This window comes from Culex pipiens, chromosome 1, assembly GCF_016801865.2.
Source record: "Culex pipiens pallens isolate TS chromosome 1, TS_CPP_V2, whole genome shotgun sequence".
Lineage (NCBI taxonomy): Eukaryota > Metazoa > Arthropoda > Insecta > Diptera > Culicidae > Culex > Culex pipiens.
In genome coordinates this window covers 126424818-126443733 of record NC_068937.1, presented here as the reverse complement: position 1 = coordinate 126443733, position 18916 = coordinate 126424818, and the positions used below count along the sequence as shown (strand labels likewise).

Sequence of the window (18916 nt, the reverse complement as noted above, 5' to 3'; positions counted from 1 at the left end):
TTTGTCTCATTTATGGTTTGAGTTCTGGAACTCTGTTTTTAGTTTTTTTAAAAAAACTAAGAGGATTCCTTTGACGTTGAATCTTTTTAACTTCAGAATAACGTGTTCTTTTTCTTAGTCCTCTACAACCTGACCCCGCCTTTAGACGGGCTTCGATTAAAAAAATCGCCAAAAATCCATTTTCCTCCAATTTTTGATCTATAAAAAGCAATGGAAAGAAGAACTCTTAAAATTTCGGAAAATTAATGGGTTGGAAGTTTTACTTGTTTTATGTGACTTTGCCAATGTTTTTAAAAATGTCATTTTTCTAAGGGCCAAAGTTGGGCTGTGTTTTTTACAAAAATTTCCTATATATTAAGTCAAAAAAAAGTATGCAGTAATTTTTCTAGTATCCTAGACTATGCCTCTACGCATTTTTTAAAATTTTAATGGGAAGGTGCCATTTTATAGCAAAAAATATGAAAACAAGCAAAAAACTTAAAAAGTGACTGTAAAAACATGAAAAAATTAGATAGGCAAAATGTAATGATAGGTGGTGGTAGAATAGGCCAAATACTACCAAAAACAAACTTTAACTAAACAAGACAAATGCAAATTAAACTACTAAAAATGAAACAAGAAAAACATAAAACAAGAGAAGTTAAGTTTTTCGTAGAACAAAAGTGGCTCAAAATGACCTCTTGAACACGGGAAAAATAAACATTTTCGGAAAAAATTTAGGCAGTAGAGGGTTAATATTTGCAAAGAAATTACTTGTCTTTGTCATATTTAAAAAAATAGGCTCAATCGTGTAAAATTTGATCAAAAGTATAAAAAAAGCAGATTTACTGGTCTTTTCAGAAGCTTTATTTTTTTAAATAAATAATGCCCTTTTCCGTCCCTTATCAGTGCAGTCACTGCAGCCATTTTTAAGAGGTAAAAACTTTGGTTTTCTATCGCAAAGCAGGTCAACCTTTTACCAAACCACAAGACATTGTGCAAAACTTCAAGCCCAGCTTGAATATTTAGTTGTGCACGGGTACAAGTTTGGGGTTGCTAAATTTATTCCGAAAAAAAATCCCATAAATTAAAGGTGCAAAAGCCAAAAAAACTCTTACCTTCTTTTCTCGCATAATCCATAAACCACCTTTCGTCCTCGCCGTCCTTTGCTCGAAAAAAAGGAAAAACTTTCCCAACCTCCCCCCCTCTTGTTTGCATTTCCATGCAACCCAGCTCAAAATGCAGCCAGCTAAAAGAGGATAAAATTAAATTTATAATCCACTTTTGGCCACTTGAACCCGTGGCAAACTAGGTACTAGTCCTAGGACGACCAGAGAGAAAGGGGCCACTCGAGTCTAATTGTTGAGGGGGCATCAGGCGAAATTCGACCGAGAGGGCAAAGTTTCAAGTGGGTCTCACCTCGGGAGCGCGAATTTTCCCGATGAAAAGGGCGGTTGTTGTTTTTAGTGGGGGGTTGGGAAATTTTTGGTTCAAATTTTGCGATGAGGACAATTAGGCGGGGAAATAGGGGAGAAGGAGCGATTGAGGTGTGGTTTTCACATAGTTGGTTGTTGTGGGTTGGTTTTTATGGTGTTTTGGGAACTTGTCTACCTTGAAATTTTGAAAAAAGGATGGTTTCTGTATTTTTTCTCAATACAATCTAGATTTTTTCCATTTTATGTTAACAATTTGTAAAGATTATTTGGCTATTTAATTTAAACAACCTTAAATTTTACTTTTTAATCAATTCAAAGTTCAAACTCAATTCAAAGCTTTTCCCTAAAAACCCCTTTCATCAAACTATTCAATGCTAAACTTTCCACCACGACAGCAACAACAACAGCTTGCTCAAAGCCACGTTATCGCCACGCCAAAGTTTTCCGAAATTCCATGGCCCAGCAAGAGCCCACCACCTCAAACGGTAAGAAGAGTTAGTCAACTCTCGGCGGTGAATGGTTGCGTGTCACCTGAAAATTTATGAAACTCAAAGGTTGTGTGCCGTCGTCGATCTTTTTTTCCCACAGAGAAGGTTAAATTTTCCTCCCTCCCTCCCTTACTGCACCGCCAGAATGCACTTTTCCAGCAAGTTTTCCTTTTTTTCTTCTCTTTTCTTTTGCGTCTGGAGGTTTTGGTCGTGTCACATAGTTGCAAACCAAGAATGTCCCGCAAGGCCTTTGGCGGGCTGGGTGTGTGTGTGTGTGAGTTTGTATTTGTGCCTTGGTTTTGGACGGCTGAAAGTTTGGCGTCTTTCTGAGAAGCAGTGAAATGAGGAGAAAAAGAACCGTTTTACCTTAATACTTGGAACAACTCTCGAAGCTTTGCAGGCAGCGGAGAGCGGGCTGCCTTGATAACAGCAAATTGCAGAACTGTAGGGGCAACGGGCTTGTAACGAGGGAGGGCGTGGGGAAGGGAGCCATAAATTATGCTGCGTCGTTGCACCTTACAGGTCGATTTGGAGGGGTGTTTTTAGAGGGTGGAGGAAAACCGAGGGATTTGCGAGTCAACAAAGGGTTGCAAAAGATGGATGCATTTCTTGGGCCATAGTTAGTTGAGGAAGGTGGAAAAGAGAAGGGAAATGCCTCAAGGGTGACATAAGAGTTTTCTGTGAACAGTTTAAAGATTTTATTAGCTAATTTTAATGTTTCGCTTAAAATTCAAGGGATTTTCAAGGGATAATTCACAATTTGAAGAAGAGAAGAATAAGCATTCCATACATATATTTTTTTCACCTTTTCAATGCTGAATAAATAATCTTGTCTTAAACTTCAAAACCACTGAGGCGTGTCCATGCTTTTCACATTTATTTAGAAATAATGTTATCTAATCTAATAAACTTATTTCCACGTATATCATCGACCAGATATAACTAAAAATATTCTTCACTCAATTTATACACAAAGTTTTTGTTGGCCAAAAATAGTAGAATTTTTTTATTTTTTTCTTCCACTTCCGGTCATGTTATGGTTGACAACAAAATTGTAGAACGTTTATAAACCGATGAGGAATTGGATTGTTTTAGAGGTTGTATAAAATGCTTGGTATAGAAAATAGGTTGGTCATTTTATTGATTAGGATTTATAACGAATTCTATCATTTGATAAGCACAGAGTTAAGGCTATCTTTAAGTATAAAATTGTTGCAATTCCTTTAAATACTTTGATTTTGTTGTATTTTTTTCATTTGGGTTGCATTCCCTGTTTCAAGCCAGTTTGCACCAATAGTTTTTTTTTCCATAGAATTCATACAATACTGGTCTTACAAAATGGACATGTGAAAATTCGAAATTCTGTATCTTGAGATGGGATTTTCTGACCGATTCGGTGTCTTCGGTAAAGTAGTAGGTTTCGATCCGTAGACATATTTTTTTAATTTTTGAAACTTTTTGATATGTTTCAAAGGACTGAAAATTTCTTGACTTTGTTGATCAACTGCTGGTTGCTAAGATATCGGCTCATATAGCTTTAATTTTGTGAAAAACGCCCTCATTTTTCAACTCGCGATAACTCATAATTTTTGGATCGAATTTTATTGTTAGAAAATGAAACTTTTGTCAAATTTCTGTTCATTTCTACAAAAATAATTTCGAAAATTTCAAATCGAGCCCAACATTTAAAATGTTTAAAATAAGTGTGTTTTTCTAGCGAAACCTTTGAAAATGTACAAAATAAACGCATTGGGTTTCTCTTGAAACTTCTCATTTTGGAAACATTTTTGTAGAATAAAAATAGCAAATCTCACAAAAGTTTTATTTTACACATTCAATCGATTCAATAGTTTCTGAGGAGGATTATTTTTAAAAACATCATCTTAAAATTCCTTTTACTTGAAAACGGCGCACTTTATAAAAATAGGTGTAACAACTTAAGTTGTTTTCAATTCCAAATTTGATTTTGCACGTTAAAAAATATTTTAAAAGTTTTGTTTAACAGTATATTAGAGATTTCTCCAAAAAATTTTTTTTTAATTTTATAAGGGGACCATCCATAAACCAAGTGGACACTTTTTTGGGAATCTCAACCCCCCCCCCCCCTCGTGGACAATTGTTCATACAAAAAAAAAACTTTTTTGTATGGATCGTGGACAATCGCCAAACCCCTCCCCCCCCCTGAAGTGTCCACGTGGTTTATGGATGGTCCCAAGCAAAAAGTAACTTTTTCAAAACTTTTTTTCGTAAAATTGCGATAACTCGTGATGTTTTAAATCAAACCCCTTATGTTTATATATCATTTTTTTGTAATTGTCTGTTCTACAACTTTGTAGAACATTGTTACACTCTAAAAAATAACCCTGCAAAGTAAAAAAAAACGAAATTTTAAAATGAAAAATTTTGTTTTAGATGAAAACATGACTCTTCTGGGTCAATATAGATTCGAAAAGTACATTAAATTTCCCTTAAAATGACATGTTCCAAAATTTTGTACAGTCGAGTAACGGAAAATGGCACAGTTTTAAAACTTTTTAAGTGTTTTTTTTTTCGATGAACAATACGTTTTTCGGAATTCTGAGTACGCCATCAAATCGGGCGTACAATTTCACATAAAAGTCCCTTTGACATTAAATTTCTATCTCATCACCGTTTCAAGCTGCAAATTATTGAAAAACACCTCTTTTTTCGCATGTTCAAAAATGGAAGGGGTAGTACCGCACCTCCGTCACGAGATATCAAAAAACGGATTTTTCATTCCAATGTTGATACCATCCCAAGTAACATTTTAGGCTTTATCAAAGCTGTCACAACCGCTATAAAACCTATCAGCCAAAACCAACATTAAAACCCCTTAGTCGTAACAAACTCCCCAGAACCTTGATGAACCCCACTTTAAACCCAAAAGGACCTCCGCAAAAGGTTGATACGGCCTATTTATAAAACCTACATAGGAGTTCAAGGCATTACAACTGAATCCTAACAACATCCTCAAAGCCTTGATAAAACCTTTGTTAAAACCTAGTCAGGAGTTATGGAAAAATGACATTTCATACGTTTTCAAACGTCTTATGCCAAATAGGTTTTATTTTGGCAAAAATAAGTCTTCGTCTTGCCAAATGAAATTATGGAGATGGTTGTCAAAAATGGCGATGATAAATAATAGATATTAGAGGTAATCCAAATAATTTGAAAGCTTATTTCTCGCAATTGATGGCTCAAATTCAGCTGCGGTTGAAATTTTATTGATAAATGTAGGGGAGATAGAGCCAAAAAATTCAACTCGCTTCATCAAAAATCAATATTTTGTAATCATAGTGTTTAATGTTAAAAAATATTGTATTGCAATTCTTTGAAAAAAATGTTCAAAATATTTTTAAACATTTATCGCTATATCAATCATACCAGAAATTCAGCATAAATGTGTGTTTTCATCAAATTTAAATCAAATTTTTCAGTTTTCTATTTTTTCAACCAAGATGGCGGTCAATCAAATTCAATCCGAACACGCGTTCAGCGCCATATTTATGCACTGCTAATTGGCCGCTTTAAATGCTTTTTCAGGAGCTTATGGTTTTAAGTAAGCTTTTTGCATGCCTATTGGCACTTGACAGCTAAAACACCCTGGGTTTTAAAAAAGCATGCGATAAAACCGTTTGGCATGACATTGCCATTGGGTTTTCAAGACTCTCTTAAAACTTTCATAAAACCTTATTAAAAGCCATTTAGCTTTTATTGTCACAAGGTTTTATGTCCGAGGCATAAAACCTTGTTAGAACCTACTAATTAGCTCTTGCTTATTGGTTGCGGTGAATGCCTAAATAAAACTATAAAGCAATCAAGATGCTATCATAAAACCTCAATAAAACTAGGTGGTGGCTAGTTGGTTTAAAAATGTTACTTGGGATGGCTCGTAATTAATTTTGTATCCTTTATATTTTTTTGCTATGATTATTTTTTAATAAAAAATCAGAATATTAATCCTAAATATATACCTCTGAAAGTGAGGATAAGTTTAGCAACTGGAAAAACAAACAATCTACAAATTTTGATTCCATCTTCAGCATTTTTTTTTTCCAAAATTTACATTATTATTTTGTAATCATGTTTGCCAATGGAATATACCAAGGAAATTTTGTTTTAATGAATTTTCCAATGTTTTTTCCGTAAAATTATTGAGACATTTCAGATAACTTTGAAAACTATGGCAACAGTCATTTAATTTGATGTCGCAATTTTTAAGAAGGATTTTTAGTTATTTATTGTTAAAATAAATTATAATATTAACAACGAAAAAGCTGACGACAATGTCAGACTAAACTTGGATATTATAAAACTCAAAACTTGTGGTGTGTTCTTGGTGTGTTCAACCAATATTTATGAAATGTTCAGGGAATGTCCGGAAATGATTTAATATTTGAAAGGTTTGTGAAATGGAAACGGAATGTGGATAGTTTTGGAATAAATATAGATTCTGTTGTGTTCTTTCTCGTGCATTGAACAAAATTACTTTTAAAGTTAATTGTAAAATAACATCAACTCAATTAGTAAATAACATCAACCAGAGCCCCCAACCACCAGTATTACTCAACAGTCCCATCCAAACTTATTTAACTTATCCATCAGCGAACCGAAATCTCATTCCGTTATCATTACACCCAGTCCCACATTGCAGGTTTCCACGTGGCTGAGCAAATACCAGTCAGTCAGTTAGCCAATGACGACAGTGTCCAAGTACTGATAACACAGGCGAGCTGCTAGAAAAAACACTGAAACATGGCAGTTGGGCAAAAAGTCCCTGAAAATCTGCCCACGTGAACACTCGCAGGAAACTCGCTGATGCGTGAGAAGTCCTCAAAAATGGACTGAAACTTGTTCCACTGGCACGGTTATATCTGTCAAACAGGTTTGTTTCAACTTTGCTTGACCCTGGCTGCTGGTGTTGTGATCTTGTTGCATGACGTTGAACGATGAATGATGAATTTTAGAGAATTGTTCACTAAGGGTTACATGAAGCCAATTAGTTCTTTCCACTCTAATCGGTGCGCTACACGTGGAGACCAACTTTCGCAACCCAAAAGGGTAAAAATGGACACTTTTCCGAGTAAAAACTGACGACTGTGACAAATTCATTTCCCCCGGGGGATATGATTCCGGCCAAACGCAACTAGTACAGCCACGTGTTGTAGGTTCGTCATCATTTTCACAACCTCAACGGTTAATCTCTTCCACGAGGGCTTGAACGTTTTATTATCAGCTTGCTGTTGTCCACGAAGAACTTTTCTTCCGAGTCTCAGCTGACGGACGGTATCAGCACGGCCAGGACCAGTCCCGAGGATTAGAGGGCATAATTTTCACGCAGTTTTTTTTTCCTCCGGGAAAAACTCTTCAAACGCTCCTCGTTACTGTGAAGCGTCATGACGATTTAAGCTTGGGCGGATTAAGTGGTCTCACTCGCGGGAAAGTGATGCCCCTTGGTTGGGGGTTGGTAATGATGGTGAAATACGCCTCTTTTCAGCTCGTCAAAGCATAATTGGACGTAATTGAGCTGCGCGTAGATTGAAATCGGAAACTTTTTTAATCCTTGGGAAATTCGGGGGATGGTTTGCAATCGCTAGATAACGATTCAATTATTCATTTTAAGTTATTTTGTTTTAATTTTCATAAATACATTATTCAATAGAAAACATGAATGAAATTTTCTCTTTTCTTGTAATAAAACATCAAAATTCTTTTGCTAATATTTAAAAGCTATCGTCACAAAAAATAAAACAAAAAGTTCGACACATTTTAATCAACTTCATCTCACACTTTCACCCAGCTTTCCCACCCTCCCAAGGACTCCATCCCACGGTGGTAGAAGGTGCTAAAGGACATCAGCAATGACCATCAGCGCGAGTGATAATGACTCTTTTTATTTCAACTGTCCCGCCAGCGAAATAGTTGAATTTAATTAGTTTTAATTTAGCTCGCGTGTCCCGGCTGCTCGAGCTGTTTACTTTATTACAAACTCACTTTTTCCTTCTTTTCTTGCCTTTTTTTTTTGCTCCTAACTTCAATAAGGATACAAAGGGAAGGGAAGGGTGATCGTTTTGTCCTTTGGTTGATGGCGGGGAAAAAGGACAATTCTTTTTCAGTTGTGCCACAATGTTGCTCTATTTTATTGGGACGATTCCTCTTGAACGATTGTATCAGTAAGAAAAGGAACGTCGTTGAATCATTGGAGACTTTAATCGGTCAGCAACTTTAATTTTTAGGTCATTCATGAGGTGATTTGTTTATTCTGACTTTTGAAATTGTAAATAAATTGTTGAAATGGATGAGAACAAACTTAAAAAAAAAAATTTCATCAATCGGTAAAATTTCAAAGAATCGGAATGAGCTTACATTGATTTCAGTTTCCTTGAAGGTTATGAAATTTTTCATTTCAGTTGCTCAAAAAAGTGCGACAAACAAACAAACAAATTCACAAACAACCAAATTTTGTGACAGTTCGGCGGTTTGCCTGGGTTTGTTTGCAGAAATGTCAGCTTGCATGCATTTGGCTATGTTTGCGAGTTCGGCAAACTGTCACACACAAAAAAATGCGACTTTGTTTGTTTGCCATAGTCTAATAGCTCCTTCACAAGATGACGATTTGGTTACATTTGGTCGGAAATTGACTGATATATGACTATTGTAGAGATTTGGCTCGGGCAGTGATATTATTGAATAAATACGAGGATATGTTTCCTCTCTGAAGGTTCGTTTAAGACTAACTTTATTTTACAATTCTACAGTCGGTTCTCTACCTACAACACTTCTGAGAACCGACATCTGACCCTAAATGTCGGCGGGAGTCCTAATCCCACGCCGACGCTAGACGAACCGTAATAAAACTTTATTACGGTTACTTCCTGCATTTCCAAGCCACATGCTCATGCGCATCGTCAACACGCATTAAGTGCGTGTAACGAAGGACGATACGAAACAGAGACACAAACGGTCGTTCTGTTTAGCATGTAACTTGGGAATGTAGTGGTGGTGATTACCACATCACTCACCCCTATAAACAAAAATGTGATAACATTTTTTACTAACATTTGTTAGTTGATCTTTTTTTCTTATTTTGTTTCAACCAGTCGTATAATAGTTTACATATTTGTTTCCAACTAGAAAACCTTTCTGTTTTTGTAAAAGTTTTTGTTTGAAATGATATTTAATTATTTGTGAAGCAATGTATTTTTCAAACTTTGTGTTAACTTTAACTGAACAATTACTGTTTACTTTCATGCTTCAAAGAATTGAGTTTAAATTTAAGGACTTATATTGTTGAAACTTATCTTATTTATTTATGATTGTCCTGAAACTTATTTTTTGACTATTTTATTATTATTTACTTCATTTTTTTATGTTTGATTACCAGTTTTAAACTTTCATAATAATTTAATTAAAATAAAACAGGGTGATACACCGGTATCCCTTCCCCCATAAATTTTGGTTTGAAGTACTATCAAGTACTTAAACCAAATCATAATTACAGAGACTATTTTCTCTTTTTAATATCTTCAGTAGGGATTCTTTATATTTGGGACAAAAACTATAATGAAGAAACAAAGAACTAACGCAAGAAGTCATTGATTGAATGTTTTTATGTATTCGATTTTTTTTACTGAACTCACTTAATAACGCATAACTTCAAAAGTTGAACTTTCACAACAATAGTTGTTAGTATCAATCTTCTGGAACCCTGTTCCTTCTACTTGGGAACATAATTGAACTTCTTAACAATCATACATGGCTGTTTCTAGTTCAAATTGACAATTAATGCCACTTCATAACACGGACAATTGCTATGGTTTTCATAGTCTTATTGGAATTTTAATAACTCCAGCCATTGTTATGGAATTCTTCATGAGCAGAAACACGAAGAGAATGTTTTGCCTCAACAAAATATCTCTATTAATGCTGCTCGAACTCGTTCTTAAATCAAGACACAATTATATGGAAGTACAGGGACCTCATTTTAAAGGTATGACTGCATACGCCAAGCTCGACAGGCTTGTTCGAATAATTATCTTGTTAAGAATTGCACGCTGTGAAAAAAATCAAATCGAGTCAGTTTGAATTAGCAGGGTTATATACCAAAAGGTAAATAGTTTTGAAAATATATTGAGCATCAACTAAACGTTGAAAATGCATCAATGTTAACTAAGTTTTTATTGCCTTTGGTTATTATTGCCATTTTTGAATTACTACTTGAAAAATTTGTTTTAAATTTAGACTTTTTCATGTCCAATTTTCTTATTAAATCTCCAACAGAAATATCTGGAGGAGTTTCAAAACAATTTTGTTTTGTGTGAATGAAACCAATTTTATTTGTTTGAGTTTCATCAAATTCACTTTTACACGCTTTATTGTAGTTTATAATTTTTTTCTTGAACCTACAACTGCGTTCACGATGACCAATTTTTCGACAAAAATAACATTTTATAGCACGTGATTTTACAGTAATCTGTCCTATTTTAATTTTTGAAATGTCATTATTTTGCCTGTGAAATGATGTGAAATTATTATCATTATTTTGACAATTATCATTAGGAAGAGCTGTTGCAGTAAAATCAATAATTAATTTAGATTTTTTAATAAAATCGAAAATTGATTCCAAATTTTCTACACTATTTGTCAAAAGCAAAATCTTAAAATGTTGATCATTTATTCCTTTTATAAATGATTCAACCATTAAAGTATTGTAAATTTTTTTTACAGGGTCTAATTCCCTGGAGTCCTTAAACGATCCCTCTAATATAACTTCAGTGCGCAAGAGTATTCTATTAAATAACTCTTGAGCTCTATAAAAATATTCCTCTAAACATTCTGACGAATTTTGAAATATCGTCGTGACTGAATGTAGAAGTATACTCAAAGGAGTGTCATCTCCAAATTTTGATAATAAAACTTCTTTAATTGAAGTGTAATCACTGCACTTTCTCAGGGAACTCCAGATAGAAACTGGAACTTTTCGCCTGATTATGGCCAAAAGACTCTTTTCACAATCAGTTTTACCGAACTCTTCATAAATAGAGTCGCACTGACAAAGAAAAATTTCCAAATTATCCTGGCCTGTAAGCTCAGGAATAATATTGAATGCATAACTGCGATCAAAAAACATTTTGAAAAAATGAAGAAACAATAATTCTAAGTTAAAAACCCTAACCTGCTGTCCACTGTTGGATCCACCGATCGATGCTCCAATTCGATGTTCCTTGAACGTCCTGCTGCGATGATCTTTGGTTGCATCAAAAATTCTGGGATGTTCCTTGGACGTCCTGCTGCGATGATCACGATGAATGACGTTATTCAGTCACTTGCACTGCACTTGCAGGCGCTTGCACCGCTAATATTGTCGTAGCAGATTCCAGCCTTGCAACGCTCGTATTCGATGCGTTGATTACGTCCTTCCCAAGTTATTTCCGTTTTCTTGGGTTGTTGATTACGATGACGCCGACCATTGGTGCTCTGCTTCAAATTATCCAGACTCCTACGGTCGCTTGATGAATTTCACCGCTGATCCAAATGGCGTCGTACTAGTGCACCAATTGATTTTGCTGGCCGGACAAAATTTAACCTCCGATAATACGCAGAACCACAAAATTAACTTGCGATTTTGTACCGTCTCGCACACGTTAAAAAAAAAATCTTAAAGACCGGCGTGGTTCTTTAAGCGCTGCCACCAATGTAGAGATTTGGCTCGGGCAGTGATATTATTGAATAAATACGAGGATATGTTTCCTCTCTGAAGGTTCGTTTAAGACTAACTTTATTTTACAATTCTACAGTCGGTTCTCTACCTACAACACTTCTGAGAACCGACATCTGACCCTAAATGTCGGCGGGAGTCCTAATCCCACGCCGACGCTAGACGAACCGTAATAAAACTTTATTACGGTTACTTCCTGCATTTCCAAGCCACATGCTCATGCGCATCGTCAACACGCATTAAGTGCGTGTAACGAAGGACGATACGAAACAGAGACACAAACGGTCGTTCTGTTTAGCATGTAACTTGGGAATGTAGTGGTGGTGATTACCACACTATTTAAAGAAATCAAGTTAATAAAACTCCGGAAAATAATATCAAGGTTTTTAATATTTTTTTAATGCAAGATTTTAAATGCGGCTTTATCCTGTACAGGCGTGTTAGAAACAGCTCAAGTAGACGTGTTTCAAATATTGTTTTAAATTATTTAAGCGTATCCTCAAAAACAAAATTCCCATTTTTTTATGGGAATAAAAAATGAATAAACTACCACATACAAGGACTGTATGTACAGGCTGGATTTCAGTTATTTTTTTTTAATACTGATCAAATTAAAAGAAGGCTTAGTATTTGAATTTTGTTTCATTTCTCAAGAAAATATATGGTTAGAATCAAATATTCAACTCTTTCTTTAAAAATGTCCATAAAAGCCAAACAAATATTCAGAATTTTTAATGGAACTCATCTACAAACGGAAACTCATGACAATTAGATGAGTCAACTTTAGGTTTGGTTGAAAATAAGCTTGATTCACGATTAGGGTGTTTTATAAAATATAAATTTCGATAAAAAAATGGGATTTGAGATGAAAAGCCTTTTAAGCAATTCTCTCAGATTTCGGTCATTCGATTTTTTTTTTGTATTTTTCAATCAGGCTGAAACATTTTTGGGGCCTTCGGTATGCCCAAAGAAGCCATTTTGCATCATTAGTTGTAGGTATGTATAAGGACTACACTGAGAAAGAATGATACACGGTAAAAAAATTTGGTGATTTTTAATTTAACTTTTTGTCACTAAAACATGATTTGCAAAAAAAAACTATTTTTATATTTGATGTTTCATCGTAAAATGAAGTTTAAACATTTTGGCGACCAATATTTCGATTTTTTGAAAAAATCAGTGTTGATTCAATAGTTCATAACTCGTTCAAAGATTTTTTGCAAAACCTGGAAATTTCTGAAAATTTGGCATTTGATGTTCCCTAAAACACATAAAAAATAGTGCTTTTTGTAAATCAAGTTTTAGTGACAAAAAGTTAAATTAAAAATCACCAATTTTTTTTAATGTGTATCACTTTCTTTTCAGTGTAGTCCTTATCCATACCTACAACTTTGCCGAAGACACCAAATCGATAAAAAAATTCCTTCAAAAGATACTGATTTTTGAATTTTCATACATCATTTTTGTACGGACAGCTTCCAAATTTGTATGGAAAATTATATGGACAAACTAATGATGCAAAATGGCTTCTTTGGGCATACCGAAAGCACCATAAAAGTTTCAGCCGGATTAAAAAATACAAAAATTAAAATTAAAAAAAAAGATCGATTTCGTAGAGAATTGCTCTTCTGATAATTAAGTCTGGGCTGTAGTTGAACAATGAGGGTGCACCCATTCACTTTTCCCTCGAAAATTAAACATTTTCAGCGTTAGTAGTGCTAATTTTATGTTCCAAATGCAACCTGGTGCATAGAATTTGGTCTAGTTAGCATAAGAGAGCACAGATGCATGGAAATGTCTAAAACAGAAAATAAAATCCCAAAAATATTCTTGGAAAGTTAGATTTTCTTAAACACTTTTATCGGGAAGCACCTTATCTTTCAACCAAAACAAAAAATAACACTTCACATTATCATGAGCTTTCATGTGACCATGAGCTGAAATAAAAAATCCTGAATATACTTTCGGCTTCAATGGTAAATGTTCGAAAGAGCTGAATATTGTGGTTGGAGTTTGATTTTTTAAAAACGAAACCTTACTCTGAAAGTGGTCAGAACTTTTTTTTTCTTCGAAAGCCTCACCCTAAATTAGTTCCTAGAATAAAGCTCAAATTGTTAACAACAAAAAAGCTTATTATTCTGAATACAATGACCCTTTTTAGGACCGCAACAGAATTAAAATAGATTTTTAATTCATTTTTCAAAAATTAACTTCGCGGCTCTTCTTAACAGAAAGCATCCTACATGACATCTTTCAAGGGGACCATAGTTGATCCATCGTTAAATGTTAAAATGAAAGAAATTATCAGAAATGAATCTGAATCTCTGGAAATTATCTGGATCTCTGTTCAGTTTTAAAATAAAAAAATGGAAATTATCTGGATCTCTGTTCAGTTTTAAAATAAATTATAACATGTTTTTTAACCTAAAAACTGCCTCTACAGCACTTAAAATTGAATCACATTTATTCTGGAACTCATACTTTTATCCGAGTTAAAAATTTATACTTAATTTGTATGGATATGATTGAACTTAAAAATTCACTTTATCCTTAGATGCTTAAAAAGTATAAGCTTTAAAAATCAACTTTTACCAGGATATCCTTTTACTGAAATTTCACAGAACTTTCTAGAAACTTTTTTATGTGAAAGCTTCCAAAAAGCTTTATCGTTTGAAGAAGCTTTTATCGTTCTAAACGCTTTTTACACTTACCTGAATTGTAATATCTCGTCCTTATCTGTATTTATTCGAAGCTTCAAAAAAAAATCAACCTCCAAAAAGCTCAACACTTCGCCTAAAAGCACTGGCATCACCCTTTTCGCCACAGAAGCTCTGTGGTCGCTTCCGTTATCCTGAAAGCATCCTTGAAAGCTCCATCTCATCCAGAGAGCTTTTCGCCCGCTAAAAAAAGCTTAGAATACACAACGCGCATGCTTTTCACCACCCAACTAGGACAACAAAAGGGAGGGTAAAATTTGTGGTGAAAGCTGCCTAGAAAAAAACCTTACTGCAGGGAAAACATGCCGGGTTTTTTCAAGGTCGTCCGTGTTGTTTTTGCGGTTATCCTTGGGAGTTGTTTTTTTTCTTCCGTTGTTACTTTGAAGTTTTAGACGAGCTTAAGATAGAGCTCACAGCAGGTAAAACTTTAATGAACGGTGGAAAACTTTGTCTTTGACGATTTTTTCCCTGACTTTTCTTTTAGTCAAAAGGGCGGGAAATTTCGCAAAACCGTACTTACCGAGTATCAGGACGACGAAAACGAATCTCAGCAGTGTCACTAGCATGATGATATGTTCTGTATTTTTACTTCTCGTTTGTGTGAGTGTGTTTCTGTTTGTTGTTGTTTTTTTCCCCCGTCCACACGTGCCCGGCGTCTCACGTGTCCACTTTCAACCACGGCGGCGGTTCACTTTAGTTTCGAGGGGGATGGTTTTCCTCTGTTTTTGTTTTTCCTTCCATCGGAGGAAAATGCGCCTCCAAGATGACGCTTGTGGCTTGTGAGAAGGTGTCTCTGGCGTGTTTCCGCTGTGGGTGTGAGTGTGTATTTTTTTGCTTCAGTTATGTTTTTGTTTTTCCTGGAAAAAGAGAGAGAAAAAAACGGGGTCGCAGATTAGCATTAGTGTCATAAACGAAAGGCCTTAAGAGCGGCGAAAATGGGACCAACTAAGAGCACCGGAAGAAGGTATTCTGATTAAAAGTGACACCGCTGAATGGTCGTAAAGATTTGTGGGGAAAAGGTCTTAGAAGAAGCAGGTAAAATGGCGTTTTCAGCCTGAAGGATTTTTTCTGAGCTTGCTTTGGAGGGGAATGGGGATTGTTACTGTATTCGAATCAGTTTAATGATCAAATAATTCATTCGTTTTTATTTGATTGCATTTTACATTGAATGAAATTTGTTAATTTGTTAATTTGTTAATTTGTTAATTTGTTAATTTGTTAATTTGTGAATTTGTGAATTTGTTAATTTGTTAATTTGTTAATTTGTTAATTTGTTAATTTGTTAATTTGTTAATTTGTTAATTTGTTAATTTGTTAATTTGTTAATTTGTTAATTTGTTAATTTGTTAATTTGTTAATTTGTTAATTTGTTAATTTGTTAATTTGTTAATTTGTTAATTTGTTAATTTGTTAATTTGTTAATTTGTTAATTTGTTAATTTGTTAATTTGTTAATTTGTTAATTTGTTAATTTGTTAATTTGTTAATTTGTTAATTTGTTAATTTGTTAATTTGTTAATTTGTTAATTTGTTAATTTGTTAATTTGTTAATTTGTTAATTTGTTAATTTGTTAATTTGTTAATTTGTTAATTTGTTAATTTGTTAATTTGTTAATTTGTTAATTTGTTAATTTGTTAGTTTGTTAATTTGTTAATTTGTTAATTTGTTAATTTGTTAATTTGTTAATTTGTTAGTTTGTTAATTTGTTAATTTGTTAATTTGTTAATTTGTTAATTTGTTAATTTGTTAATTTGTTAATTTGTTAATTTGTTAATTTGTTAATTTTTAAATTTTTTAATTTGTTAATTTGTTAATTTGTTAATTTGTTAATTTGTTAATTTGTTAATTTGTTAATTTGTTAATTTGTTAATTTGTTAATTTGTTAATTTGTTAATTTGTTAATTTGTTAATTTGTTAATTTGTTAATTTGTTAATTTGTTAATTTGTTAATTTGTTAATTTGTTAATTTGTTAATTTGTTAATTTGTTAATTTGTTAATTTGTTAATTTGTTAATTTGTTAATTTGTTAATTTGTTAATTTGTTAATTTGTTAATTTGTTAATTTGTTAATTTGTTAATTTGTTAATTTGTTAATTTGTTAATTTGTTAATTTGTTAATTTGTTAATTTGTTAATTTGTTAATTTGTTAATTTGTTAATTTGTTAATTTGTTAATTTGTTAATTTGTTAATTTGTTAATTTGTTAATTTGTTAATTTGTTAATTTGTTAATTTGTTAATTTGTTAATTTGTTAATTTGTTAATTTGTTAATTTGTTAATTTGTTAATTTGTTAATTTGTTAATTTGTTAATTTGTTAATTTGTTAATTTGTTAATTTGTTAATTTGTTAATTTGTTAATTTGTTAATTTGTTAATTTGTTAATTTGTTAATTTGTTAATTTGTTAATTTGTTAATTTGTTAATTTGTTAATTTGTTAATTTGTTAATTTGTTAATTTGTTAATTTGTTAATTTGTTAATTTTGTTAATTTGTTAATTTGTTAATTTGTTAATTTGTTAATTTGTTAATTTGTTAATTTGTTAATTTGTTAATTTGTTAATTTGTTAATTTGTTAATTTGTTAATTTGTTTGTTTGTTAATTTGTTAATTTGTTAATTTGTTAATTTGTTAATTTGTTAATTTGTTAATTTGTTAATTTGTTAATTTGTTAATTTGTTAATTTGTTAATTTGTTAATTTGTTAATTTGTTAATTTGTTAATTTGTTAATTTGTTAATTTGTTAATTTGTTAATTTGTTAATTTGTTAATTTGTTAATTTGTTAATTTGTTAATTTGTTAATTTGTTAATTTGTTAATTTGTTAATTTGTTAATTTGTTAATTTGTTAATTTGTTAATTTGTTAATTTGTTAATTTGTTAATTTGTTAATTTGTTAATTTGTTAATTTGTTAATTTGTTAATTTGTTAATTTGTTAATTTGTTAATTTGTTAATTTGTTAATTTGTTAATTTTTTAATTTTTTAATTTGTTAATTTGTTAATTTGTTAATTTGTTAATTTGTTAGTTTGTTAATTTGTTAATTTGTTAATTTGTTAATTTGTTAATTTGTTAATTTGTTAATTTGTTAATTTGTTAATTTGTTAATTTGTTAATTTGTTAATTTGTTAATTTGTTAATTTGTTAATTTGTTAATTTGTTAATTTGTTAATTTGTTAATTTGTTAATTTGTTAATTTGTTAATTTGTTAATTTGTTAATTTGTTAATTTGTTAATTTGTTAATTTGTTAATTTGTAAATTTGTTAATTTGTTAATTTGTTAATGTGTTAATTTGTTAATTTGTTAATTTGTTAATTTGTTAATTTGTTAATTTGTTAATTTGTTAATTTGTTAATTTGTTAATTTGTTAATTTGTGAATTTGTTAATTTGTTAATTTGTTAATTTGTTAATTTGTTAATTTGTTAATTTGTTAATTTGTTAATTTGTTAATTTGTTAATTTGTTAATTTGTTAATTTGTTAATTTGTTAATTTGTTAATTTGTTAATTTGTTAATTTGTTAATTTGTTAATTTGTTAATTTGTTAATTTGTTAATTTGTTAATTTGTTAATTTGTTAATTTGTTAATTTGTTAATTTGTTAATTTGTTAATTTGTTAATATGTTAATTTGTTAATTTGTTAATTTGTTAATTTGTTAATTTGTTAATTTGTTAATTTGTTAATTTGTTAATTTGTTAATTTGTTAATTTGTTAATTTGTTAATTTGTTAATTTGTTAATTTGTTAATTTGTTAATTTGTTAATTTGTTAATTTGTTAATTTGTTAATTTGTTAATTTGTTAATTTGTTAATTTGTTAATTTGTTAATTTGTTAATTTGTTAATTTGTTAATTTGTTAATTTGTTAATTTGTTAATTTGTTAATTTGTTAATTTGTTAATTTGTTAATTTGTTAATTTGTTAATTTGTTAATTTGTTAATTTGTTAATTTGTTAATTTGTTAATTTGTTAATTTGTTAATTTGTTAATTTGTTAATTTGTTAATTTGTTAATTTGTTAATTTGTTAATTTGTTAATTTTTTGTTCTTTATGAGTTATTTTATCAAATGTTTTTTCAATATTGGTTTTTTAATTTGAAGTTTGAACTAAAATCCAATTCAATAAAATCTCGACCATAATCACTCAATTTCCATCAAAATTAATTGATTTGGTACGATCATTATTCAGTTCAAAAGCCCAATTTCGGTGGGCACCCACCCATAACCACATTTCCCAAAACAATCATTGTGGAAAACGCAAGGCACCACAATCACTTCACCCCGGCACCAGAGACCATAATGCTTTGATTTGATCGACTGACACACTCCAGTCATTATTCTGACAATTGCTCTCCCATTAACCCTTGCGACCGGTGCGGGGGGTGCTCCCTGTTTTCCTCTATCGGTCAGGACATTTCAATTCAGTTCAACAGTCACAGCACGGAAATCATTTGGCTTTGCTAAGCTGTCGTCGTCGTTGGGGAGTTGGTACTACGTCCCACTTTTTGGATGGTAAAAGGGATATTAACCCTTGATATGTCATTCTGTGAGATTTTTCGCTTCC

The 18916-nt window shown here is 31.7% G+C and overlaps 1 protein-coding gene across 2 annotated transcripts in view; it reads right to left on the bottom strand.

Annotated features, from left to right (window-relative positions):
* LOC120421797 (uncharacterized) overlaps positions 1-18916 on the bottom strand; it is a 418386-nt gene that overhangs the window by 290504 nt on the left and 108966 nt on the right. The window contains exon 2 of one of the 2 annotated variants that reach the window (XM_052706539.1): positions 14880-15216. The exons of the other annotated variant lie outside the window; for it this stretch is intronic. Coding sequence (XP_052562499.1) covers positions 14880-14925 — 46 coding nt within the window. The 5' untranslated portion in view covers positions 14926-15216. The remainder of the gene's footprint in view (positions 1-14879; positions 15217-18916) is intronic. 2 annotated transcript variants of the gene reach the window in all.